The sequence below is a fragment of the Salmo salar genome, chromosome 16, assembly GCF_965601325.2.
Source record: "Salmo salar chromosome 16, fSalSal1, whole genome shotgun sequence".
In the NCBI taxonomy this organism is placed as follows: Eukaryota; Metazoa; Chordata; class Actinopteri; order Salmoniformes; family Salmonidae; genus Salmo; species Salmo salar.
In genome coordinates this window covers 32,126,217-32,153,131 of record NC_138306.1, presented here as the reverse complement: position 1 = coordinate 32,153,131, position 26,915 = coordinate 32,126,217, and the positions used below count along the sequence as shown (strand labels likewise).

General features: G+C 43.4%; 1 protein-coding gene across 1 annotated transcript; it reads left to right on the top strand.

Moving 5' to 3' along the window:
• The first annotated feature begins 1,319 nt into the window (after positions 1-1,319).
• Positions 1,320-24,935, top strand: mbtps1 (membrane-bound transcription factor peptidase, site 1). Its single transcript, XM_014149084.3, has 22 exons — positions 1,320-1,538; positions 3,876-4,442; positions 11,356-11,616; positions 14,973-15,191; positions 16,595-16,705; positions 16,833-17,059; positions 17,149-17,216; positions 17,367-17,469; positions 17,852-18,003; positions 19,289-19,450; positions 20,109-20,253; positions 20,344-20,532; positions 20,753-20,925; positions 21,085-21,200; positions 21,390-21,546; positions 21,893-22,017; positions 22,168-22,245; positions 22,338-22,478; positions 22,601-22,732; positions 22,863-22,989; positions 23,180-23,310; positions 24,134-24,935. Exons 2-22 carry the CDS (start codon positions 4,217-4,219, stop codon positions 24,346-24,348), a joined length of 3,258 nt encoding a protein of 1,085 aa, XP_014004559.1. The 5' UTR covers positions 1,320-1,538; positions 3,876-4,216; the 3' UTR covers positions 24,349-24,935.
• The last annotated feature ends 1,980 nt before the right edge of the window (positions 24,936-26,915 follow it).

Below are 26,915 nucleotides of genomic sequence, written 5' to 3'. Positions count from 1 at the left end.
CTACCATTCAAAAGTTTGGGGTCACTTAGAAATGTTCTTGTTTTTGAATGAAAAGCACATTTTTTGTCCATTAAAATAACATCAAATTGCTCAGAAATACAGTGTAGACATTGTTAATGTTGCAAATGACTATTGTAGCTGGAAATGGCTGATTTTTTTATGGAATATCTACATAGGTATACAGAGGCCCATTATCAGCAACCATCACTCCTGTGTTCCAATGGCACGTTCTGTTAGCTAATCCAAGTTTATCATTTTAAAAGGCTAATTAATCATTAGAAAACCCTTTTGCAATTATGTTACCACAGCTGAAAACTGTTGCCCTGATTGAAGAAGTCTTCCCTATGGCTCAGTTGGTAGAGCATGGTGTTTGCAACGCCAGCATGGTGTGTGCAATGCCAGGGTTGTGGGTTTGATTCCCACGGGGGGCCAGTACAAAAAAAAAATGTATGAAATGTATGCATTCACTACTGTAAGTCGCTCTGCTAAATGACTAAAAGTGTAAGCAATAAAACTGTCCTTCTTTAGACTAGTTGAGTATCTGGAGCAGCAGCATTTGTGGGTTTGATTAAAGGCTCAAAATGGCTGGAAACAAAAACCTGTCTTCTGAAACTCGTCAGTTTATTCTTGTTCTGAGAAATGAAGGCTATTCCATGTGAAAAATTGCCAAGAAACTGAAGATCTTGTACAACGCTGTGCAAACTGGCTCTAACCAGAATAGAAAGAGGAGTGGAAGGCCCCGGTGCACAACTGAGCAAGAGGACAAGTACATTAGTGTCTAGTTTGAGAAACAGATGCCTCACAAGTCTTCAACTGGCTGTTTCATGAAATTGTACCCGCAAAACACCAGTCTCAACGTCAACGGTGAAGAGGCGACTCTGGGATGATGGCCTTGTGCACCGGGGCCTCCCACTCCTATTTCTATTCTGGTTAGAGCCAGTTTGCTAGGCCAATAAAGAGTGATACAAATTTGTGCTTCAGTTAAAGTTGGCTTCTTAGCATTCATTCCCATGGTTATCAACTGTACTGCAGAAATATAACTTAGATCACAGAGAATAGGTGTGGTGGTGGCTGCTGCAGAGAAGGTTTTATTGCAGAAGAGTTACAAAGTGTGTTGAGCGAAAGAGTCCCTTCCTCCCAGGCATTCAGCCTGGAGTAGGATCAGTTAGGGTCAAAGTAGTGGAATGGGTGTTTTTTATTTAAATGTTGTATTTTTATCAAATAGTGGTATATAGGTGTAGGGTTAGTTGGTGGTGCAATCCCCCCCCATTTTGTTTTTGTATCACAAAATGTAACGTGATCGACCACACACTCCCGCACAGTAGGTGGCAACATGCACAAACAAATGTGCGAACGCCATGATGTGTTGTTGCAGAATGATGATGATGATGGTTAGCTAGCTAGCTAGATGGACGTTAGTGTTCTGCGGCTGTGAAGTTATTGGTTTTGTTTGAGACCAAGCCAGCTACCTCACCACCCAACGTCATACAAGATTATATGAAATTGCATTATTCACGCTGGCGTCAAGCACGTTAAAGGTGAGTAACTATATCTGTCTGCCAGGTAAAATTATATCTAAGCTAGCAGGATACTGGCTGGCGTACGCATGTGTTGAAATGTAATAGCTTTTTTTTAACGTTAGGTTTACTGCGTTTCACAAGACGAGATAAACAGTGGTGTGTTGACACTGTCGGCTACTGTGGCTAGACAACTAGCTAGTTAGTAATCTAATAATAGCGAGCAAGCTAGGCAATTGAAGGTATTTTATCAACATGCTACAATAGCTGACTAGCTATACAGCATAACACTACCAACAGCGTGTTTTTTTTTAACGGGTGCGTTTAGCTAGCTAACGTTAACTGGCTAGTTGCTTTGTTAGCTAACTAGCTAGCTTTTGGGGGGAGGGGGCTGACTTGAACACTACAATTATTAGCCAGCTATCCATTATCATGATGCTAACTAACGATGGTGCTAATAAACAATAACAAAATATAACTAGTTAGCCTGTGTTGTTTGACAATATATTAAGGAAATCTCCCAAAACGTTTGAACTAGACAAACACATTGTTTGCTAGCCTAATGTTAGTTATACTCACACTTGCCACTTTTTACATCTGCTTCTTGTTATAGCTAGCTAGCATATCAAAGATTGACATTGATACAGGTAGCCTATAACATGTCATCACATAGGAAAATACTCAACTAAGCTGTAAATTACTAGTTGCCCCTCAATGTAGCAATCAATTTTTTTATCGAACAACTTCACCATAGTTATCTTGTTGAAAACAAGATTGGTGTCCCGGTTCATTTGCTAAGTAAAGTTCGGAGTCATATGGTTTATTATAACCACACACATTTTTTTGGTCACCATGTTAGAGGGGGATGATGTGCTGTCCAGAGAGGTTTGGTGGCGTTTTCTCATGTCAGCGTCATGTTGACACAAGTGGCCCTGTCTGACTTTACAGCCCTAATTTACATCCAGCAGACCATGTTCCCTGCCGGAGCCGGAACTAGTGGTTTGGTTTGGATCTCAGAAAGGCCCATCTGGTGTGCACAATGGGAGGGAGTTGTCCATATTTTTCTGGAAGAGAGGCTGCCTTAGTGCCACTATCTAACTAGCGTGTATTCATTACGGAAAACATTTACCGTTTTGGGGCGGCAGGTAACCTAGTGGTTAGAGCGTTGGGCCAGTAACCGAAAGGTTGCTGGATAAAATCCACGAGCTGACAAAGTAAAAATCTGTCGTTCAGCCCCTGAACAAGGCAGTTAACCCGCGGTTCCCCAGTAGGCCGTCATTGTAAATATGAATTTGTTCTTAACTGACTTGTCTAGTTAAATAAATGTTCAATTTAAGAACCAAATGTTAGCAAACAGAGCAAAACGAGAGTTTCTATGGGACAAATTCAGGTAAGGTCCCTCCTTCTCTGGAAACCTAACATTGAATTGCATAGAATTCTACATCGGTCAGAAATTAGGTTTTGAATCAGGAAAGTTTAGAGGTCGACCTCTACAAGCCAGAATTTTGAATAAAAGGATAACAAGATAAAAATAAATGCACAAGATGCATGCATACTTGCCGAGCTTGTTCACGAGTTTACATGGGTTCTACGCATGCTTCAGGTGATATAAATCTGAATGCTCTTTGAAAAGTTGATGTAGTTATACTTTCCTGTGGATATATTGTCACATTCCTACCGCCAAAGGAACAACTGCACAGACAAGTGGTGAAATATACTTTTATTCAACATTCAGGCTTGTAGAGGTCATGAGAGGAAACTTTCCTGATTCAAAAGCGCATTTCTGCCTGATGTAGAATTCAATGCAATTCAAGATACGTTTTTCAGGCAAGATCCCTCATTGTTTAGTTCCTTGTTTCCTTTTAAGAAATGTTTTGCAACAGAATCTGCTGAATGAATACACCACTGGTCCTCAGTCCATGCCTCAGGTCGTCGGAAGGAAATTATACCCTACCTGTCCAGGGTCTGTTATTGGTGGGGTGGGGTTTTAAAGCTGCTCCTGACCTATCCCAATGACAGCTGATTTTCACCCTTGGGGCCAAGCCTTTGTGGCTGAGTTTGCATGTTTCGGCATTCCTCCAGATTTATGGTAGACTCTGTGCGAGAGTGGAGGTCCTCTCCCTGAAAACAGCAGTGAAAATGGTTAATGTCCATTTGACCAACCCATTCTGAATTTATGTTGCCTTGTAACTCAGTACTGAAATTACACTGTAGACACTAGTTACCTTCCAAAACTACATAGAATCGAAGTAGATGGATTTGATTAGGGAAGGGAAAGCATCAAGTTGCTGAAGTATGTGTGCATTAGGCTAGATTTTATGTCCTGTTAATACGACATTGTCTTTCATTTTGTTCCAGGTATTTTGGAAAATATCTGCAGTGGAACTCTCTAGGCCAAACAACCACCTTCCTCATCAGCCTTTGGATCTCCTCAGTGTGTAAAAATGTATCCTTTGATGGTCGCCTGGCTGAAGGACTGATCTACACGCTGGACTTCAAAGATGGAGAGGAAACGCAGAAAGAAATGAAAAGAAGATCAGGCCGTGTGCAATGAAAGCATCTGTGAGCTTTGGGCACGAACTGCTCTGTTGATGGATGATTGCCATATCAGCCATATTTTTGTCTTGTCATATGTTAAACAATTGCCCCTGGCTGCTAGGAAGCCTGCTCTGGGCTTGGAGGGATAAAGACTATTTCTGATGGGTGGTGAACAGAAAAGAACTGCTTGGACCATGACCCTGGTGCGTATATGTTTCTCGCTACTAGTGTCCCTGCTATGTGGCAGGTTGCCTCTAGTGGGGACAGAGGGAGGAGATGGGACCGCATCCACCTCCACTTCATCTCCCAACCCTGATGGGAATCACAGTTCCAACTGCTCAAGTCTCACTGTGAAGCTGGAATTCTCTACCAAAGTAGTTGAACATGGTAAGCTCTGTTACTGTTGTCTATTTGTTTTTCTCAAGCTTTTACTAGAACACATTTAAAGCATTGTGAAAGTGTAAACAATAATTGAAACAGACTGATGAATGCATATTTGCTCTGTCAGCACAGTATGTTTGGGAGATTTTCAGGTCACACATGATTGCCATTTATGACATGCAAGTCAAGTGTATTTTTCTCTTTTATGGTGTTTGTGTTTAATGAATTGCCACTCATTGACCACAGACCAACAACACAATGTGAGCCTTGCAGGATGATCACAGTCAAGCTTCTCTACACTACTCTACCTGGCTGGAGATTCCAGGCTTGGCAGGCAAACAGTGTTGGAGTATTCAATGGCTGTTGTCCCAGAGAGTACACAACCACCCCTTTTCCCCTCCTTCCTCTTAAAGGTCCAGTCAGAGTAGTCTGTCTGGATGCTTGTCTTTGCAGCCCTGCTGTGGACTAGGCTGACAAAACGCCATGGCAGAATATAACGTGATATTTATTGTCCCCTTAATATTGGCCTGCGACTGAATGTGCCCTTTGTGCTACAGTCCTTTTTTACTTTTTTTAATTAATTCCTACTGACCCAGTGAGAGCAGTGCGTTGTGAAACAGGGCGAGAGGTCATCATGACCGAGTGGTGGGGCTAAGGGGTCAAGATTATTTGAAGGGCCTTGTGCAGAGTCAATAAGGAATTGTTTTGTGATTTTTTTTTTTTATGTCTCTGCTGTGCCAACACATACAGTACCAGTCAAAAGTTTGGACACACCTACTCATTGCATGGTTTTTCTTTACTTTTTTTTTACCATTTTCTACATTGTAGAATAATAGTGTAGACATCAAAACTATGAATCATGTAGTAACCAAAAGTTTATTTTATATTTATATTTGAGATTCTTCAAAGTAGCCACCCTTTGCCTTGATGACAGCTTTACACACTCTTGGCATTCTCTCAACCAGCTTCATGAGGTAGTCACCTGGAATGCATTTTAATTAACAGGGTTGCCTTCTTAAAAGTTAATTTGTGGAATTTCTTTCCTCCTTAATGCGTTAGAGCTAGTCAGTTGTGGTGTGACAAGGTAGGGGTGCTATACAGAAGATGGCCCTATTTGCCGAAAGACCAAGTCCATATTATGGCATCCATATTATGGCAAGAACAGCTAAAATAAGCAAAGAGAAACGACAGTCCACCATTACGTTAAGACATGAAGGTCAGTCAATCTGGAAAATTTCAAGAACTTTGAAAGTTTCTTTAAGTGCAGTCACAAAAACCATCAAGCGCTAAGATGAAACCAGCTCTTATGAGGTCCGCCACAGGAAAGGAACACCCAGAGTTACCACTGCTCCAGAGGATAAGTTCATTAAGAGTTACCAGCCTCAGAAACTGCAGCCCAAATAAATGCTTCACAGAGTCCAAGTAACAGACACATCTCAACATCAACTATTCAGAAGAGACTCCGTGAATCAGACCTTCATGGTCGAATTTCTGCAAAGAAACCACCAATAAAGGACACAAATAAGAAGAGACTTGCTTGGGCCAAGAAACACGAGCAATAGACATTGGAACGGTGGAAATCTGTCCTATGGTCTGATGAGTCCAATTCTGAGATTTTTGTTTCCAACCACTGTCTTTGTGAGACGCAGAGAATGTAAGCGGATGGTCTCCGCATGTGTGATTCCCACCGTGAAGCATGGAGGACGAGGTGTGGGGGTGCTTTGCTGGTGACACTGTCTGTGATTTTTATTTAGATTTCAAGGCACACTTAACCAGCATGGCTACCACAGCATTCTGCAGCGATACGCCATCCCATCTTGTTTGGGCTTAGTGGGACTGTCATTTGTTTTTTAACAGGACAATGACCCAACACACCTCCAGGGTGTATAAGGGCTATTTGACCAAGAAGGAGAGTGATGGAGTGCTGCATCAGATGACCTGGCCTCAGAATGAAGGAAAATGTGCCAACAAGTGCTCAGCATATGTGGGAACTCCTTCAAGACTGTAGGAACAGCATACCATCTGAAGCAGGTTGTGAGAATGCCAAGAGTGTGCAAAGCTGTCATCAAGTCAAAGGGTGGCTACTTTGAAGAATCTCAAATATAAAATATATTTTGAATTGTTTAACACTTTTTTTGTGGTTACTAAACTAAGCAAAATAAGAAACGTCCCTTTTTCAGGACGTTTCGTCCAAATAACTTCACAGATCTTCATTGTAAAGGGTTTAAACACTGTTTCCCATGCTTGTTCAATGAACCGTAAACAATTAATGAACATGCACCTGTGGAACGGTTGTTAAGACACTAACAGCTTACAGACTGTAGGCAATTACAGTTATGAAAACTTAGGACACAAAAGAGGCCTTTCTACTGACTCTGAAAATTCCAAAAAGAAAGATGCCCAGGGTCCCTGCTCATTTGCGTGAACGTGCCTTAGGCATGCTGCAAGGAGGCATGAGGACTGCAGATGTGGCCAGGGCAATAAATTGCAGTGTCTGTATTGTGAGATGCCTAAGGCAGCGGTACAGGGAGACAGGACGGACAGCTGATTGTCTTCGCAGTGGCAGACCACCTGCACACTGATCGGTACATCCGAACATCCCACCTGCGGGACAGGTACAGGATGGCAACAACTGCTCGAGTTACACCAGGAACGCACAATCCCTCCATCAGTGCTCACTGTCCGCAATAGGCTGAGAGAGGCTGGACTGAGGGCTTGTACGCCTGTTGTAAGGCAGGTCCTCACCAGACATCACTGGCAACAACGTCGCCTATGGGCACAAACCCACCGTCGCTGGACCAGACAGGACTGGCAAAACGCGCTCTTCACTGACGAGTCGCAGTTTTGTCTCACCAGGGGTGATGGTCTGATTCACGTTTATTGTCGAAGGAATGAGCGTTACACCGAGGCCTGTACTCTGGAGCGGGATCGATTTGGAGGTGGAGGAGTCCGTTATGGTCTGGGGCGGTGTGTCACAGCAGCATTGGACTGAGCTTGTTGTCATTGCAGGCAATCTCAACACTGTGCGTTACAGGGAACACATTCTCCTCCCTCATGTGGTACCCTTCCTGCAGGCTCATCCTGACATGACCCTCCAGCATGACAATGCCACTACGCACAGAACGAGTATTATGGCTGATTTCCTGCAAGACCGTAGTGTTCTGCCATGGCCAGCGAAGAGCCCGGATCTCAATCCCATTGAGCACGTCTGGGACCTGTTGGATCGGAGGGTAAGGGCTAGGGCCATTCCCCCCAGAAGTGTCCAGGAACTTGCAGGTGCCTTGGTGGAAGAGTGGGGTAACATCTCACAGCAAGAACTGGAAAATCAGGTGCAGTCCATGAGGAGATGCACTGCAGTACTTAATGCAGCTGGTGGCCACACCAGATACTTACTGTTACTTTTGATTTTGACCCCCCCCCCCCTTTGTTCAGGGACACATTATGCAATTTCTGTTAGTCACATGTCTGTGGAACTTGTTCAGTTTGTCTCAGTTGTTGAATCTTGTTATGTTCATACAAGTATTTACGCATGTTAAGTTTGCTGGAAATAAACGCAGTTGACAGTGAGAGGACGTTTCTTTTGTTGTTGCTGAGTTTACACGATTCCATGTTGTTATTTCATAGTTTTGATGTCTTCACTATTGTTCTACAATGTAGAAAATAGTAAAAATAAAGAAAAACCCTTGAATGAGTAGGTGTGTCCAAACTTTTGACTGTATATGCTAAATTCCTGAAACTTAAGATACACTTGTGCCACGCCCCAGGGGTGTATGCAATTGTACATGGATGGCACAATGTATCAACTGAAAGTTATTCAGTATGATGTGATTCCCGGCCTTCTTTTGTCAACCAAGACTGTTCTTATGTGCTTTTATTTCTCTGATTTGGTTATTTTCTTCTGCTCAGTGTTTTGTGATAATTCCCAAGAACTTTATGGTCTAGTTAGTTGTTATTAAAATTGTTTGTCAGTCCAGAATTTACAGGGCTTTGTAGAAAAGTCTTATCCCTATTGCATTGAAGATGGCAGAGGAACTGGTAGTACAATGCGGCACTGTTTTCTTGTTATCGGAGGGAAGTGCAGAGTTGAAGGGTATCACTGTACCAGCCCAGAGATGTCACTAGGAATTAAAAAAAAATACTAGAGCAGTGATGGGCAACTGGCGGCTGCGGATCAATTTCCAAAACCCCCCCAAAATACTATGTTTTTTTGGGAGGGGACTCAGTCGGTTACTGTAGAATACACAAGATGAAATTTTGAAATTTGGATGTGCATCAGCAGCATGTCATTCACTGATGGTCACTAATTAGCCCATGTCAGCTAAACCTTTTTAGATTGGTCAGTTAGTGTAGCCAGCTATCTAACCTTGTAATAATCATGGTTCAATTATGGATTGGGGCGCCCCCATTGATTTTGTAAAGGTGTCTGCATGCTTCCCAGCCGGAAGAGTTCGTGCATATATTATGACAACATTTTGACGTTTTTGTTCATTTTTCTGGAGGCACCCCGAAGTTTGGAGCCGAAGTCTACGCCCCTTTGTCAGTGATTGGTCAACAGTAGGGATTCGTCAATAAAGTCTTTGTTGTCATTCAACGAGAGATTACTTGTTTTTTAATGCACGTTTTTTTTCATTGAGAAATAGTGCACCAGATATCTTAGTTAGATGTAAAATTGTGCCGCTAAGATCTCCTCTGCAAAAAAACGTCAAAATTAATGACAGATTTCTTGAGTTATCTTAGATTAATTCTGACTATTTTGAGGAAGTTCATGCTGGCTATGGCGTCTCAATTGACAAACAGTACTATTGGCACTTTTTTTTTTCTTCTCGTTTTTCAAGCGAAGGTCTTTTGACTCTTGAACCGCCTGGCCTTTCAGCCTTTAAGTACCCACTAGAGAATGTACCCGCATATCATCAGATGCATATCAACCCGCAAGTTGTAGCCAATCTAAGCATCAATGATTGATAAATAGTGCATAAACTATTATAAATGATTAAATACATATTTGTGGAAATATATAAATAAATAACAATAGTTATTTGTATCAATAGTCAAGGTTTTGTATAATTCTATAAAGTCCTAGAAAAACAGGCCTATAGCCTATTTTAATTCCCCTTAAAAACATTAGAGATCCATTTGATCAACTTTATTTGTGGATTTGATTTAGTAATTAAAGTCCAGTTACAGCTTCTATTGACAAAGTAGAAATGAAAAAGATATCATCAGGCAGGTGCATAGGTGAAATTATTTTCTGTATTTCTTAACAAAAGCACCACTGCATGAACAATTGTAAAGGAAGAATTGCATAAGTAAATAGCATATTTTAATTGTTACTAGTTTTTGGTTAGTAGCTAGAGCAATGCTGCTGCACGAGTGGTCATGTGCTGAATTTATGGACAGCACGGATATTCTTGGAAAAAGTCAAATTTGGAAATAGAGCTGCACCTCTTGAATTCAGTTATTTGACAAAGGTAAGTGTAACAAACTGCACAATATACTCTTTCTGAGACTATATAAAAATAAAAAATGTACCTGCATGTGACTGAAGGAGGATTTGATAAAGTGATGATCCTTTCCCTGCATCTGTAAATTACAAGGTGCCCGCGCCCATCTCTTCATGTACAATTTAAGAACTGAGGCCTAATATTGTCACTCAACAGATTGTCAATTTAATCTTGTCTGTAGGCTAACTGGTATGTGTGAAATTAGTTTTGATGTAGTCTCGATGGGCCTGCTTTGCAGGCTGACTGGCATCATTTGTTTCCCGCTCATCAACTTGGATAGAGTCAAGGATATGTTTTGCATTATTCTGAAGGCCTTTTGCAACACAACATGTTTGTGTTTCCATTACAATACATTCCATTAGTAAGAGCTAAAGTAACTAAAACAGTCCTGTAACGGCTTCTTTTTACATAGTAAAACGTAGAAGAGAATGGTATCATCCTCCGAAGAGCGGTCAAATTAACAAGTGCAACGCTGATAAATAGGCATAGCACAAACTCATCATTACACTGTCTTTCTAAATTGAATCAACCTCTTCACCCTCCTTATCATTCATGCACAATTATCGGCCATTTGTCGGAAAGAGAGACACATTAGCGCCTGGCTGGGTACCAACATCCTACAGCACATTGTCTTGGCGGGTTAAGATAGGAATAGGTGTGAAAAAACATCTAAAAGCTCTAAATACTTGTGATTTGAAAAATTCTGACATGAGCATTGTAAAATACAAACATTTAGGAATAGTCAGGAAAAGAGCAGGACAGCTTTTTTTTTTGGGGGGGGGGGGCTGATTTAAATGTTATTTTATTTACAAAATCAAATGTCAGTGGCCTATGCCAATTCTAGTGTTAAGGGACTATGCGAGCACACTCGTTCTGTTCAGCTAGCTGACTTCGGCTAGGTGGCAGCCAATCTGAAGCATGCTGACGCCTTAAGTCTATCTCACTCCGATATCATATTAACATGGCATAAGTAATGGCAAAATGTGTAGAATTGCAAGGAATTTGTTAAAAATAGCAATCTTCTCGCCACCCTATGGCAAAATTTGTACAGTTGCGTTAAACTTGTTTTAAAACCGCAACATTTTCTCTACGGGGGGCCCAAAAGGCTTGGGCAGGCCCTGACTGCATGTGTAGGTACACAGCCCCGTGAGCCACTGGTGAGTAGAGATTTGTTGTGGCCCCCGCCCCCATCAAAGTTGCTCATCCCTGTTCTAGAGACAAGAATATTACAGTGACTGCAATGTCCAAAAATCTCAGGGATTGCCAAGTTAAACCAATGGAGTTATTACAGCTTTACCTATATCTCTCTCCCCAAATGGCAATGCCACATATAAATCTGTTGACATGGAATCTCCCACAGCCGGAAGCGCAACTGCCACGGAGATGCTTAACGATTACCATGTTCTCTCTTTCTACAGAGTACATTGTGGCGTTTAATGGCTACTTTACAGCCAAGGCACGCAGCCACTTCATCAGCAGTGCTCTGAAGAGCTCCGAGGCCCTGGACTGGCGCATTGTGCCCCGGAAGAACCCAGCCAGTGACTTCCCTAGTGACTTTGAGGTGGTGCAGATCCGCCAGGCCTCTCACAGCAGCCTGCTCACCCTGGAGGACCACCCTTACATCAAGAGGGTCACGCCCCAGCGCAAGGTGTTCCGCACACTCAATTATACACCTGACTGTGAGTCTCTGTCTTCGCCTCTTACAGTCATATTTACACATGTTTTACTCAGCCCCACTTTTCTTGTTTTAACTGATCCACATATTTTATGCTTTTGTCTTCTAGATGGGTTGTTTGTTTAGAAACAAACTCGACGCATGCGCAACTATGGGGCAAAACAGACAGGACTGGCTTAGATTGTAAACTATATTTTGCCTCTGTTTATTGAAAACATAAATAAAGTTGCGCAATAAGCACTTGTCTCTCAAATACATCGTTAGATGCTGGTTAGCCAGCTAGTAAATTTTCGCCTTATTAGCATATATGTGACATCAGTCAAAACACCTCAAAACAAGACATGGATCAATAACAAGATCAAATGAGCTGAAACGAGCCACTTATGATTCACCACATGGCAGTTTCTTGTCATTGTTGCTAGCTATCAGGCCATTCAGAACCATAACACACGGCCTTCTGCCCTTTGGAAGTGCGCATATAATATTTGTCACGTTGTCAGCTAACCCGTCTCTGGACCATCCCCATATCCCCCATACGTGTGTGTCATATCGTATAGCTGCCTTTCAGTCACGTTTGACCACTCCCCCCAGTCTCTCCCCCTTATAAACTCACCATGTTATTGTCCCTCGATTGAAACTGTTTCTTGAAACTGTTTCTTGAAACTGTTTCTTGAAACTGTTTCTTGAAACTGTTTCTTGAAACTGTTTGATCTCTCACACGTCTGCTCACCAAACTGAACCCCACACACTGACTGCTTTCAGTCAGAGCTAAATGTAGGTGAATATTTTATCCCCGCTACACAATAGCTGTAGTTTGGTCAGTGTCTTTGTAGTGCTCCAGGCTGTTTCAGTGCTGTGTTCTGTCCTTCTGTGTTGTGTTTGGACGCGTTAGACGTTTAGTAGGGATCATATATCTTGCAACACATACCCCCTGAGTACTAACCAGCAGTAGGGCAGCTCCAGACCTGTGGGGGGCTGGCAGAAAGGAGAGCTCTGTTTGTGCCTGCGGGTTGGTAGAAGTCTCTCTCTCAGGATGAAAGAGTGCTATGTCTGGGCACATTGGAGCCCCCCCTCCACCCCAGAGTATATTTTTATTTAACTAGGCAAGTCAGTTAAGAACACATTTTTATTTACAATATACGGCCTACACCGGCCAAACCCGGACGACGCTGGGCCAATTGTGCGCCACCCTATGGGACTCCCAATCACGTCTGGTTGTGATACAGCCTAGTTCAGTTCCCACTCACCACCATAATGACCATGCTGCACTGCAAACCAATAGTACCACTCACTGCCACCAATTTAAACATTATCTAATTGATTTGGGATATTGGAAATTAACTAAATTAAAATGATCTGAATTTTACAGCTTGACCTCCCGGCTTCATTTGGAGGTGGTAATAAATATGATTGGCCATCACTATTGGAGTGACGGTAGGAGAATCTCGGAGTTTAATGTACACTGATCAAAAATATAAATGCAACATGTAAGGTGTTGGTTTCATGAGCTGAATTAAAAGATCCCAGAAATGTTACATACGTACAAAAAGCTTATTTCTGTTATTTTGTTCACAAATTTGTTTACATCCCTGTTAGTGAGCATTTTTCCTCTAAGATAATCCATCCACCTGACAGGTGTTTCATATAAAGAAGCTTATTCAACAGCGCAATTGTTACACAGGCACATCTTGTGCTGGGGACAATAAAAGGCCACTCTAAAATGTGCAGTGTTGTCACACACCACTGCCACAGATGTCTCAAGTTTTGAGGGAGCGTGCAATTGGCATGCTGACTGCAGGAATGTCCACCAGAGCTGTTGCCAGAGAATTGAAAGTTAAATTATCTACCATAAGCCACCTCCAATGTTGTTTTAGAGAATTTGGCTGTACGTCCAACCGGGCTCACAACTGCAGACCACGTGTAACCACGCCAGCCCAGGACCTCCACATCAGGTCTGAGACCAGCCACCCAGACAGCTGATTTTAAACTGTGGGTTTGCACAACCGAAGAATTTCTGCACAAACTGTCAAAAACTCCCAGGGAATCTCATCTATGTGCTCGTAGTCCTCACCAGGGTCTTGACTTGATTGTAGTTCGGCGTCGTAACTGACTTCAGTGGGCAAATGCTCACCTTTGAAAGTCACTGGCACGCTGGAGAAGTGTGTTCTTCACGGATGAATCCTGGTTTCAACTGTACCATGCAGACAGCGTGTATGGTGTCGTGTGGGTGAGCGGTTTGCTGACGTCAACGTTGTGAGCAGAGTGCCCCATGGTGGGGTTATGGTATGGGCAGGCATAAGCTACAGACAATGAATACCATTGCATTTTATCAATGGCAATTTGAATGCACAGAGATGCCATGACGAGATCCTGAGGCCCATTGTTGTGCCATTCATCCGCTGCTATCACCTAATGTTTCAGCATAATAACACACAGGCCAATGTCACAAGGAGCTGTACACAATTCCTGGAAGCTGAAAAATGCCCAGTTCTTCCATGGCCTGCATACTCACCAGACATGTCACCCATTGTGCATGTTAGGGGATGCTCTGGATCGATGCGCCGCCAATATCCATCAACTTCGCACAGCCATTGAAGTGGGGCAACATTCCACAGGCCACAATCAACAGCCTGATCAACTCTATGAGAAGGAAATGTCGCACTGCATGAGGCAAATGGTGGTCACACTAGATACTGACTATTTTTCTGGTCCACACCCCTACCTTTTTTTTCTGTATTCCCAGTCATGTGAAATACATAAATAAATGTAGGGCCTAATCTATTTCAATTGACTGATTTCCTTATGAATTGTTGCATGTTGTTAATTTTTTTCAGTGTAATCAGACTTCATAGAGGAGCCATCAGCAGCTCTGTCAGTGTCACTGAGCAGTAGCCAGTGAGAAGAGGACTAACTGTTACTGCAGTAGGGCCATTTCACATGATTAGATCAGCGGTGCTTGTTAATTGCCCACCACCATCACCGCTCTCTTGACTCTGATTATTGTAGTGGTCTGGTCGCTGTTGAGTGAGCTATCTGCTTTGAACCCAATCATGTTCAACAACCTCATGTATTCTGCATGATAAACTCAGTACAGTAGCTAATCATCATGCAGATTCAGTCAGAAATCAACTTTGGCGTATTCTGTAGATTTTTTATTTGAAATGAAAACATGATTGCTTCACTGCATACATAATCAATATATTACACATCACATTGGGAGCTATCCGTCTCTCTCTCAATATCGTGCACACACCAATGTATAACTGAATGTTTGTTTTTCGCTCCTGGGCTTTTCATTGATTGTGTTTTTTAAAGATATTGTTCTTGATGTTTTCCTCTCTTGTCATCCCTTCTTTTCAGTGCCGGATCCTGGGGCAGCCTGCAACAACGACACCCGCTGGACCCAGAAGTGGCAGTCGTGGCAGTCGTCCCGTCCACTGCGCCGGACCAGCCTTTCTCTGGCCTTCGGCTTCTGGCACGCCACGGGCCGCCACTCCAGCCGGAGGCTTCTGAGGGCCATCCCCCGACACGTGGCCCAGATATTGCAGGCAGATGTCCTCTGGCAGATGGGATACACCGGTGAGGACAGACACTGTGTGTTTGTCTGGTTGTCTATTAGTGTATAAACACTTGTGGGCTGCAGGTAGCCTAGTGGTTAGAGCGTTGGGCCAGTAACCGAAAGGTTTCTGGATCGAATCCCCGAGCTGACAAGGTAAAAATAGGGGTTCCGCTAGCGGAACGTTTCCATAACATCCGGTGAAACTGCAGAGCGCGAAATTTAAAAAAAATTATACCAAATATTTAACTTTCATACATTCACAAGTGCAATACACCAAATTAAAGCCTAACTTCTTGTTAATCTAGCCAGCATGTCAGATTTCAAAAAGGCTTTACGGCGAAAGCAAACCATGCTATTATCTGAGGACAGCACCCCATCAAACAAACACATGACAATCATAATTCAACCTGCCAGGCGTGACACAAAACTCAGAAATAACGATATAATTCATGCCTTACCTTTGAAGATCTTCTGTTGGCACTCCAATATGTCTCATAAACATCATAAATGGTCCTTTTGTTCAATAAATTCTGTCGTTATATCTCAAATGTCCATTTATTGGCGCGTTTTATTCAGAAAAATACCGATTCCAACTCGCGCAACATGACTACAAAATATCTAATATGTTACCTGTAATCTTGATCCTAACATTTCAAACAACTTTCCTAATACAACTTTAGGTATTTTTTTTTTACGTAAATAATCGATAAAATTTAAGACGTGATAAACTGTGTTCAATACAGGATGAAAACAGTGGAGCGAGCTTTCAGGTTGCGCGCCCCAACCAAAACAGTACACTAGACTCGACCCTCGTTCTGAACAGCCATACTTCTTCATTACTCAAAGGAAAAACATCAACCAATTTCTAAAGACTGTTGACATCTAGTGGAAGCGATAGGAACTGCAAGCAAGTGCCATAAATCTAGATCCACATAGAAATCCCATTGAAAACACTGTCACCTCAACAAACAAAAAAATCCTGGATGGTTTGTCCTTGGGGTTTCGCCTGCCAAATAAGTTCTGTTATACTCACAGACGTAATTTTAACCGTTTTTTAGCAACTTTGGAGTGTTTTCTATCCAAATCTACCAATTTATATGCATATCCTAGCTTCTGGGCCTGAGTAACAGGCAGTTTACTTTGGGCGCGCTTTTCATCCAAAATTCTGAATGCTGCCCCCATCCTAAAAAAGTTAACCCACTGTTCCCCCGGGCGCCAAAGACGTGGATGTCGATTTATGGTAGCCCCCCGCACTTCTCTGATTCAGAGGGGTTGGGTTAAATGCAGAAGACACGTTTCAGTTGAAGGCATTCAGTTGTACAACTGACTAGGTATTCCCCTTTCCCTTGTGTGTTTCTGGGTTTACACTAACATGTCTACTGTAGCCTGCATGTTTCTAAATATCTGTATTCTTTGTGTGTAGGTTCTGGGGTGAAGGTGGCTGTTTTTGACACAGGACTCAGTGAGAAACATCCACATTTTAAGAATGTGAAGGAGAGAACCAACTGGACCAATGAAAAGACACTTGATGATGGTAAGATCATGCTGACTGAACCCTCGTCTCTGGTAGTGCTTAGTGATGGGATCTGCTTTTGAGGAGGAATGGATGTCTATTTCTGCTACATTGCACTACACTACATTTGGTATCTTTCTCTCTGCAGGGCTGGGTCATGGTACCTTTGTAGCAGGGGTCATTGCCAGCATGAGAGAGTGTCAGGGCTTTGCCCCAGACTCTGAGCTTCACATCTTCAGAGTGTTCACCAACAATCAGGTGTCATACACCTCTTGGTTCCTGGATGCCTTTAACTATGCCATTCTGAAGAAGATTGATGTCTTAAACCTCAGCATCGGTGGTCCAGACTTCATGGACCACCCCTTTGTTGATAAGGTGATTGAAAGAAGATGCCCGAAGCTGTCCGACGCCGTTAATGTGTATCCCACTCCGAATTGATCAAAATGTGTGTTTGTGTGTGCCAGGTTTGGGAGCTGACTGCGAACAGGGTTATCATGGTCTCTGCCATTGGGAACGATGGGCCACTGTATGGGTATGTTCTGACCTTGGGAGGAGAGGTGACGGCCTCGAGGACATAGTATTGATTGGTGCAAGATACTGATTAGTTTGAAGAGCTATTATGAACACAATATATGTAATCAAAGAGTTTTTACTGATGAAACTTTATCCCTGTGTATCCTAGCACCCTCAACAACCCAGCGGATCAGATGGATGTGATTGGGGTCGGTGGGATCGATTTTGAGGACAACATTGCCAGGTTCTCCTCCCGGGGGATGACCACTTGGGTACGTCTCCCTCACAACCCACAGCATAACCCTGAGTACCTTCTCACATGTCTATCTCAGTGTATTCTTACCTTTCCCAGTCAGAGTAAACTGAACTCTGTTCCCCAGCCTTCCTGTTATCAGTCCCAGACTAGACATCTAACCCTGTGATCTGCAGCCCCCGTCTCTGCCATAGAAAAACACTGAGATAGAGGAATTGAATGTATTCTGTGCTCAGACCTTGAAGCATATGGCACTTCATAGCCTGCATTCTGTGGGACATATACTGTAAATGAGGAATGCAAACATTGTGGGATTTGTCCCGTGTTCTCCTCTGTCACTCTTTCTCCTATACTGCCACTCTCCCACTCTTTATTCAACATGATTCTGTCTTGTGTTTTAGGAGCTGCCTGGGGGGTATGGCAGAGTGAAGCCTGACATCGTGACCTATGGCTCTGGGGTGAGGGGCTCAGGGATGAAGGAGGGCTGTCGCTCTCTCTCAGGGACTAGCGTAGCGTCACCTGTAGTGGCAGGAGCTGTGACCCTACTGGTGAGGTAAGTCATTTCAATGACTACCGTTACAGCTGCATCAGCGTTGTTAAAAAAAGTTATTCCATCACTCACCTAAGCCATATGACTCTGCTTTTGAAATGGAAGGAGCAATGGACCCAGTTCCCAGGATGGCTGTGGAGGTGCAGTGTTTACATAACCAGCGGATGTGTAACTTTGAGAAAATGGTGTTGTTGCTTGTTCTAACTCCACCACCCTTCCTGGCTGTCTACACCTCCCTTTTCCCCTGGCCTCTCTCTATCATATGGTCTTATCTCACCACCTACGCACACACACACGCACACACACTCACTGGAGATAACACTGCTGTTCCAGATGTTTTTCATGGTCTTAATCTCAGCCATCTTTGTGAGAGAGTTGCTGCTTTTTATCTGGGAGCAGAATAACGTCACACCATAAATTACACACCTGATACGGTCTGCCTCAGGTATGGAACTCTCAAAGTAATTTGCTGTCTTAAGGATTGGCTGTTGCGTGCCATACTGAAGCCATTATTACTTTAAGTGAAATGCTGAGACCTGGCCAAAGGGTGAACATTCTTCTGTAGTCTGCAAGTAGTTTACTGTTATGTTATGTTGAACAATAATTACCATTAAGACATACATATCTCAATGGGTTGTCATACATTTTCTGTGTTCAAACATTAGCTTGCTTCAGCTCAGTAGCATTAAAGCATCCAATTGATAAGGTGGTCTAGTTCTGCAGTTTCTGAAAGAGACCTTATTCAGCAGCATTTCTCTAAGAGATCGTGATAACCTCATTTGCAGTGTTAGTGGCAGACTAAGAGTCCGGAAGGGCTGATAAATTGCAACAACAGTCTTCAGGTTCGATATGCAGTTACAGTTTAACGGCCAGACTGTACTGTCTGTGTATAAGTGGTTTGATGCTGTTGTTTTTCCCGTGGACTCTTTGGGATAAATGAAACGTCAATACATATCCTTCACTTCAAAACAACAAGGACACAGACAGTTAACAGAATCAATCTACTTTCCCTCCAGGAAAAGAGCTGACACACTTTCACTTTCTCTCTACACTTTTTATGTAGGTCTCTCTTAAGATCCAGACAGAGTTTAATCCAGACTTCTCACGTCTCTTACAAAATGGTTTATTGCACCTATCTCCATCTCTCTCTAAAACATCATCATCCCTCTTTTTCTCATAGCAAGCTGTTGAGTCAGATGGTAGCTCTTGCTTCATATGTCCCATCTTCATTGAAACATAATGCAAAGCTAATGTAATAGTTGTTAACCCAGCTGTGTCTCTCCTACAGCACGGTCTTGAACAGAGAGCTGGTGAACCCAGCCAGTATGAAGCAGGCTCTGATCGCCTCAGCACGGAGGCTCCCTGGAGTCAACATGTTTGAACAGGGCCACGGAAAACTGGACCTTATCAGAGCCTACCAGATCCTTAACAGCTACAAACCCCAGGCCAGGTATTACACACACTCTGCATGCTCATCATCATAAAACGCACACTCTGCACGCTCATCATCATGACACGCGCGCTCTGCACGCTCATCATCATGACACGCGCGCTCTGCACGCTCATCATCATGACACGCGCGCTCTGCACGCTCATCATCATGACACGCGCGCTCTGCACGCTCATCATCATGACACGCGCGCTCTGCACGCTCATCATCATGACACGCGCGCTCTGCACGCTCATCATCATGACACGCGCGCTCTGCACGCTCATCATAACACGCGCACCCTGCATGCTCATCATGCGCGCTCATCATCATAACACGCGCACCCTGGCGCTCATCATAACATGCGCACGTTCATCATCATCATAACATGCGCACCCTGCGCGCTCATCATCATAACAAGCGCACGTTCATCATCATAACACGCGCACCCTGCGCGCTCATAACACGCGCACCCTGCGCGCTCATCATCATAACACGCGCACCCTGCGCGCTCATCATCTTAATACACACTCACTTTACATAGTATTCACTTTATAGTCAAGTCACATCCAATGTTAAATGATCACTTTTTTTTTTTTTACGTTGAAAGGTCTTAGCAATGTCAAATAATCAGAACTCTAACCTGATTTCATGTTGATTTGATCCTGTTTGTCTTTAGTCTCAGTCCCAGTTACATCGACCTGACTGAGTGCCCCTACATGTGGCCCTACTGCTCCCAGCCCATCTACTACGGGGGCATGCCCACCATCGTCAACGTCACCATCCTTAATGGCATGGGCGTGACTGGCAGGATTTTGGACAAGGTACTTTTATATAGAAGGCTTTGTGTCTCATGTCAAAACATGAATGATATACATTTATCTGACAAGCTGTTTCTTTCTTGTGCTCTCCAGCCCATCTGGCAGCCTTACCTACCGCAGAATGGTGACCACATTGATGTGGCAGTCTCCTATTCGCCAGTCCTCTGGCCCTGGGCTGGATACCTGGCCGTCTCCATCTCTGTCGCCAAGAAAGCTGCATCATGGGAAGGGATTGCCCAGGGTCATGTGATGGTGACCGTGGCCTCGCCTGCTGGGAATAATGTGAGTAACAACAAGGATCTGTTTCACATAGTTACCTTATCTCACCTTTCACTGTTTTTATGGGATTTCTGTAATATCACACTGACATCCTCTTATGTAGATTTGTAACCAGGGAGCATCATACAGTATTTTAAAGCTATATTTGGATACTACTGTTAGTTAGCATGTGTCCTGGGTCAAAGGTCAATGTTCTGACCCTCATTGTGTTTTAATTCCTCAGTCTGAGGTGGGTGGGGAGATGACCTCTACGGTTAAACTGCCAGTCAAGGTGAAAATAGTCCCCACTCCACCTCGTAGTAAGAGGGTTCTGTGGGACCAGTACCACAACCTGCGCTACCCGCCTGGCTACTTCCCTCGAGATAACTTGCGCATGAAGAATGACCCATTGGACTGGTGAGTTCTTCGGACAGCTATTTACCTCAGGATCACGTTAGTTTTAAGAAAGAAGATTAGGCTGTTTCAGGTGTACTGGCTGTTTGGGGGAAGTTGCCGTCTGTAGTGCAACTCTTAAAACGTGCCATAAGATGTTTGTTTTGTTTGAATCATTTGTAGGAATGGAGATCACATTCACACCAACTTCAGGGACATGTACCAGCACCTGAGGAGTATGGGTTATTTTGTGGAGGTCCTGGGTGCACCCATCACCTGCTTTGATGCTAGTCAATATGGTGAGAGTATTTTTGCTCTCTCTGTCAGTTGACTCTAATCCAAAAATAATTTAGAGCAGGATATGGGAGAGCAGCACATGGATAAATGGCTTCTTTGTCATTGCTTGCAGCAATAATTCTAGTGCCTCTGCATGCATAGCTTATTGTTTTTCTCTGTCTGGTCTCGGCTGACATTTCCTGTGTGTTTAGGGACATTCATGATGGTGGACAGTGAAGAGGAGTACTTTCCAGAGGAGATAACCAAGCTGCGGAGAGACATTGATAAGGGACTGTCTCTCATTGTCTTCAGTGACTGGTACAACACCTCTGTCATGAGGAAAGTCAAGTTCTATGATGAAAACACCAGGTAGGTATTACAACCCCACTGTGTAGCTCCTATTATATCCCCCTCCTGATCTAAAGTCTTCATTCAAACATCAATGGACAGATGGGGCATCATGCCTTGTGACAATAGGGGGAGATTAGAGAAGTGGACCAGCAATCTGAGGGTTGCCGGTTCAAATCTCAGTAGGATTCGGCCACCCACTGTCGATGTTCCTTTGTGCAAGGAACTTACCCCCTAAACTTCTCATTGGGTGCTGCCCTCTGCTCCAGCCTCTGCAACCTAATGCGTGTTAGTGATGCGCGGGTTGACTCATAACCCGCAGTCCCTGCAGTTATAGTATTTCAACCACATAAAATGTTCCCCTCAGGCAATGGTGGATGCCAGACACAGGGGGCGCCAATGTGCCAGCTCTGAATGACCTGATCTCTGTATGGGGGATGGCCTTCAGTGATGGGCTCTATGAGGGAGACTTCACCATGGCAGACCACGACAGTAAGAACACACTCTGACACTTTTACACACCCTCATTCACTCGCTGTGTCACTCATTTTGAAATGCATTGTGTAAATCTAGAAATGAATCAAATTAGATGGATTAATTCATGATATGTTATTTAGTGTAATGTTTAAACTCTTCTCTCAGTGTATTATGCATCAGGGTGCAGTATTGCAAAGTTTCCAGAGGATGGGATTGTGATTGCCAAGACCCTAAAGGATCAAGGTATATAACTCACACTCACTGCCACAACACACTTGGCAGCTGTTACCATGAGGATGTTGCTGAATATTCTCACCCCCCCCCCCCCCCCTCAGGGTTGGAGGTCTTGAAGCAGGAGACTGCGGTTGTGGAGGGCGTTCCCATACTGGGAATGTACCAAACACCATCTGAAGGGGGAGGTCGGATAGCCCTTTATGGAGACTCAAACTGTATAGATGATAGTCACAGGCAGAAAGGTAGAGACCCCACCTGCAGTTTCCCTTGTTCTCTATAAAACTGTTAATGAAAAAGGTTTAAACTCCTCTTCTGTGATCAGTTAGTGTCTGATTTTGACCATTGATGTGTGTTCCCCCCATAGACTGCTTCTGGCTGCTGGATGCTCTTCTGCAGTACACCTCCTACAGCATGACTCCTCCCAGCCTCATCCACTCCAACAGCAGGGTGACTCCTCCCACTGGCACCGACCGTCCCTTGCCAGAGAGACTGGAGGGTAAGGCTAACACTAGAGCCTCAGTCATTGTCAATAAGAATTTGTTCTTAACTGACTTGCCTAGTTAAATAAAATGTAAACTAAATTGCTATGATGGCTAATACAGTACCTTTATTCCTCTCTTCCACAGGTAATCACCTATATCGGTACTCAAAGGTATTAGAAGCTCACTTGGGAGACCCAAAGCCCCGCCCACTCCCTGCCTGCCCTCACTTGTCATGGTCCAAGCCACAGCCACTCAACGAGACGGCACCCAGGTCTGTGCCAAATCACCTGTCAAAGTCCCTAACTCCTGTAGTGTTAATTTCCTTCTCCCGACTTTCCTCTCATTCTCTATCAAACAGATGGAGAGATTATGTTGAATAATGCCTCTCTTTCTTAACTGGTAATCTCCTCAATAATGTTTAACCATGTATTTGTGCTCTCCCTGGTTCTATTTGTTAACAGTAACCTATGGAAGCACCAGAAGCTGCTATCTATTGACATGGACAAAGTGGTGCTGCCTAACGTCAGAAACTATAGACCCCAGGTCCGGCCTTTGTCCCCTGGGGAGAGTGGAGCCTGGGATATCCCTGGAGGTGAGAATATATACCAATCAGAATTATCACTGACTCCAAATCACCTTACTGACCCAGTTTGTTTAAAGGGGAAGTGCAGTTAAAAAGGTGATTTTCTTGTTTTTTATGCTTTTTTCACACTGAGGTCAAAATAATACTCAGAAATTGTGAAAATGATTATGCCCTTTTTATGTAAGAGCTGTTTGAAGAAGATGCCTGGAATTTCAACCTGCTCAGGTGGGATGGATCATGACATCACAATCTGATCTGTTCTGACCAATGACCAGTTGTCTTTTATTTGCATATGTATCCTTCTACTTTGGAGGGGTAGGCAGTCTACCAGTGGTTCCCAACCTTTTTTGGTTACTGTACCACCAACGGAATTTTGCGCTGCCCGGAGTACCCTTGAAGTACCTAATCATGTGCATTTTACCAGTAGACCTATGGTCTCATGAGTCTTCTCAAGTACCCCCTGTGGATAGGCCAAGTACCCCCAGGGGTCCTAGTACCTCTGGTTGGGAACAGCTCAGACAATCCTATGCACCAATCAGGGCTGTAAATGGATAACTAGGCTCAGGAAAATAAATGATAACAAATTAATTTGCAGTTATTTTCATGAAATAAACAGTGACTTATTAGACAGTGATGAAACAGTGACTTATTAGACAGTGATGATTTAAAAAAAAATGTAATTAAAAAGACTGCACGGGGGCTAAAATGCACACATTAACAGTTAAAATGTCTGAGGTCTGTTTCTTCAGTCTTGTCGCTGTTAATCATTTTTGACAATCATCATGTACCGCGTGATGCCTCTGTGTGACTGACACTCCTGTCCTCTCCCCAGGTATAATGCCAGGCCGCTACAACCAGGAAGTGGGCCAGACCATCCCCATGTTTGCCTTCCTGGGAGCAATGGTTGTGCTGTCCTTCTTTGTGGTGCAGCTCACCAAATCGAAGAACAAGCCCAAACGACGGAAACCAAGAGTCAAACGTCCAACGTACCTCCAGCAGCAACAGCAGCAACAACTGGCACCAACAGGCAAAAACCCTACAGTGTGAGGCTGCCTTCCCAACCACCACAGACTATTGGGCCACAGCACACAAGGCCCAGAACTCTAGAAGACTAGCCTCCACTGAGGTGTTGACTGCATGTGTGCTTCTGCCTTTGAGTTGGGGCTGTTAGATGGGTGATTTAATGAGCAGTGTTTGTCTGACTTTGAAATATGCAGCCCACAAAACAGACAAGGATGTTTCCCACAGGACTTCACCTCTTTCGCCTCCACTCTTCACAAGAGCTTTTCATTCCACTGACCAAATGGAGTTTGAATGAAATGTGTCTGTCCACTTTTTGTATTTATTGAATCTGTGCCGCATCCCCTGATTGGTTTCATCTTCCGCAAGGTCTTTTAAAGTCAGATTAGATGAACTGGATTGAAAACAAATTCTGATGTTTTGAGATACTTATTTGGAACTTGCTTTTTTCTCTTTCTGTTCAGGTGATTATGGGTTGCTTAATTTGTTAATTCTTAGTTTTTATATTTTATATAATGAGCTCTGGTGAGGCATTCTGTTAAAGTCCAACTGTCATTGAAGTAGCTTTGGCAAACTTTTTCAAATATATCATCAATTAAAAAGCCTAAGCCTTGGGTCCCTTGTTTATTGTTGCAATGTGTGCCATTCAAAAAACACAGATTTCTCCATACTCTTCTAATGTAATTAATCTGTTTTAAAGTATGTTGTGGAAAGCCATGACATGCAAGACCATATGTCTAAATCTAGCAGGCGTTGTCAGGCCTTCAACAGTGTTCTAATGTCGAGATGACCCACACCATCTGTGGTCTATCTACTGCCTCCACCCCAAATGAATGGGAAACATAGGCAGCATCTGAAATGATAATTCTATGGTGTATATCTTTCACATTCATTTGGGATTGAGCCGTGTAGCTGGGTGACTGGGATCTAATGCAGCATACAACAGATGGCTATGGACAGGGACCAGGCTTCACACTTGGGGTGAACTATTACACATTTGTGGCAACTGAAGATTTATTTGGGATGCCGTTGTTGATGAAACTGTTCTACAGCTAAAACACAGGATTAATGGGAATTCGCACTGCAGTCGCCATGGAAATGGTTAGTGATCCCAACCTGGTCTCGGAGCATTTTGTATTATTCTGTAAGTAAATCCGAGACACTGTATTTAGTATGATGTGTTAAGTTTGGTATTGTTACATAAGACAAAACGTTACTTATGGCAAAAATGAAAGTAGGGTGGTTGGATGGGTGGGCGTATCACCCATCCATGGGTGGGCGCATCACAGAGAACTTTAGAATGTTAACTAATTAACAACTTTGTAACTACTTACTACTTTTTACCTACTTTCCAACTACTTAGCATGTTAGCTAACCCTAACCCTTTTAGCTAACCCTAACCCTTTAACCTAACTCCTAAACTTAACCCTAGCTTTAAACCTAACCCCTAGCCTAGCTAACGTGCTACTAACGTTAGCCACCTAGCTAGAATTCGTAACATATACGTAACATATTCGTAACATATAGCATATTGTACATTTTGCAAATTCGTAGCATATTGTATGTTTTGAAAATTTGTAACCGATAATTCGAATTGTAATTCGTAACATATATGAAATGGGTGTGATGGACATCCACAAATTAATACATACCATACGAAATGTAACATATCATACTAAATGGAGTGTCTCAGATTTACATACAGAATAATACTAAATGCTCTGAGACCAGGTTGCTGACCCTGGTAGACAAAACATGTGTAGCCTATATTCCTGTTCTTTAACTCAATTACAACTATCACTAACCATCTCCTCCTGTTTTTAAACTTAATTCAAACCAATTTAAACAATCCAATCTACTCTATCTCTACTAAATCCCATTGATTTACTTGACATGTAATTTAATGCGCTGGTGAACCTTCTGGAATTGGGTGTTGGTGATTATTTTTGGGAAAGGTCAAATGATTTCCAGTTTTTGCATTTTATATAGAATCAATATCAAGAACACCAGTCATTCTATAGACTAGTGTAATAACTGATATTCACCTCTCTCTGACATTCCCTCTGGTTATCCCTTCCTCTCATCACTTTTATCCTTCATAGGTGTAACAGTGTAGGTTCCGTCCCTCTCTACGCCCCAACCTGGGCTCGAACCAGGGACCCTTGCACACATCAACAACTGACACCCACGAAGCATCGTTACCCATCGCGCCACAAAAGCCGCGGCTCTTGCAACGCAAGGGGAACAACCACTTCAGGTCTCAGAGCGAGTGACGTCACTGATTGAAACACTATTAGCGCACACCACCGCTAACTAACTAGCCATTTCACATCGGTTACACTCACCCCCCTTTTGACCTCCTCCTTTTCCGCAGCAACCAATGATCCGGGTCAACAGCATCAATGTAACAATGTAGGTTCCGTCCCTCTCTTCGCCCCAACCTGGGCTCGAACCAGGGACCCTTGCACACATCATCAACTGACACCCACGAAGCATCGTTACCCATCGCACCACAAAAGCCGCGGCCCTTGCAACGCAAGGGGAACAACCACTTCAGGTCTCAGAGCGAGTGATGTCACTGATTGAAACGCTAT

Bases quoted from the DNA above. Each gene is read 5' to 3' on its own strand.
- mbtps1 (XM_014149084.3), top strand. From the start codon at position 4,217: ATGGGTGGTGAACAGAAAAGAACTGCTTGGACCATGACCCTGGTGCGT. The intron at 15,192-16,594 runs GTGAGGACAGAC...CTTTGTGTGTAG, and splicing joins CTGGCAGATGGGATACACCG to GTTCTGGGGTGAAGGTGGCT. The intron at 16,706-16,832 runs GTAAGATCATGC...TTCTCTCTGCAG, and splicing joins TGAAAAGACACTTGATGATG to GGCTGGGTCATGGTACCTTT.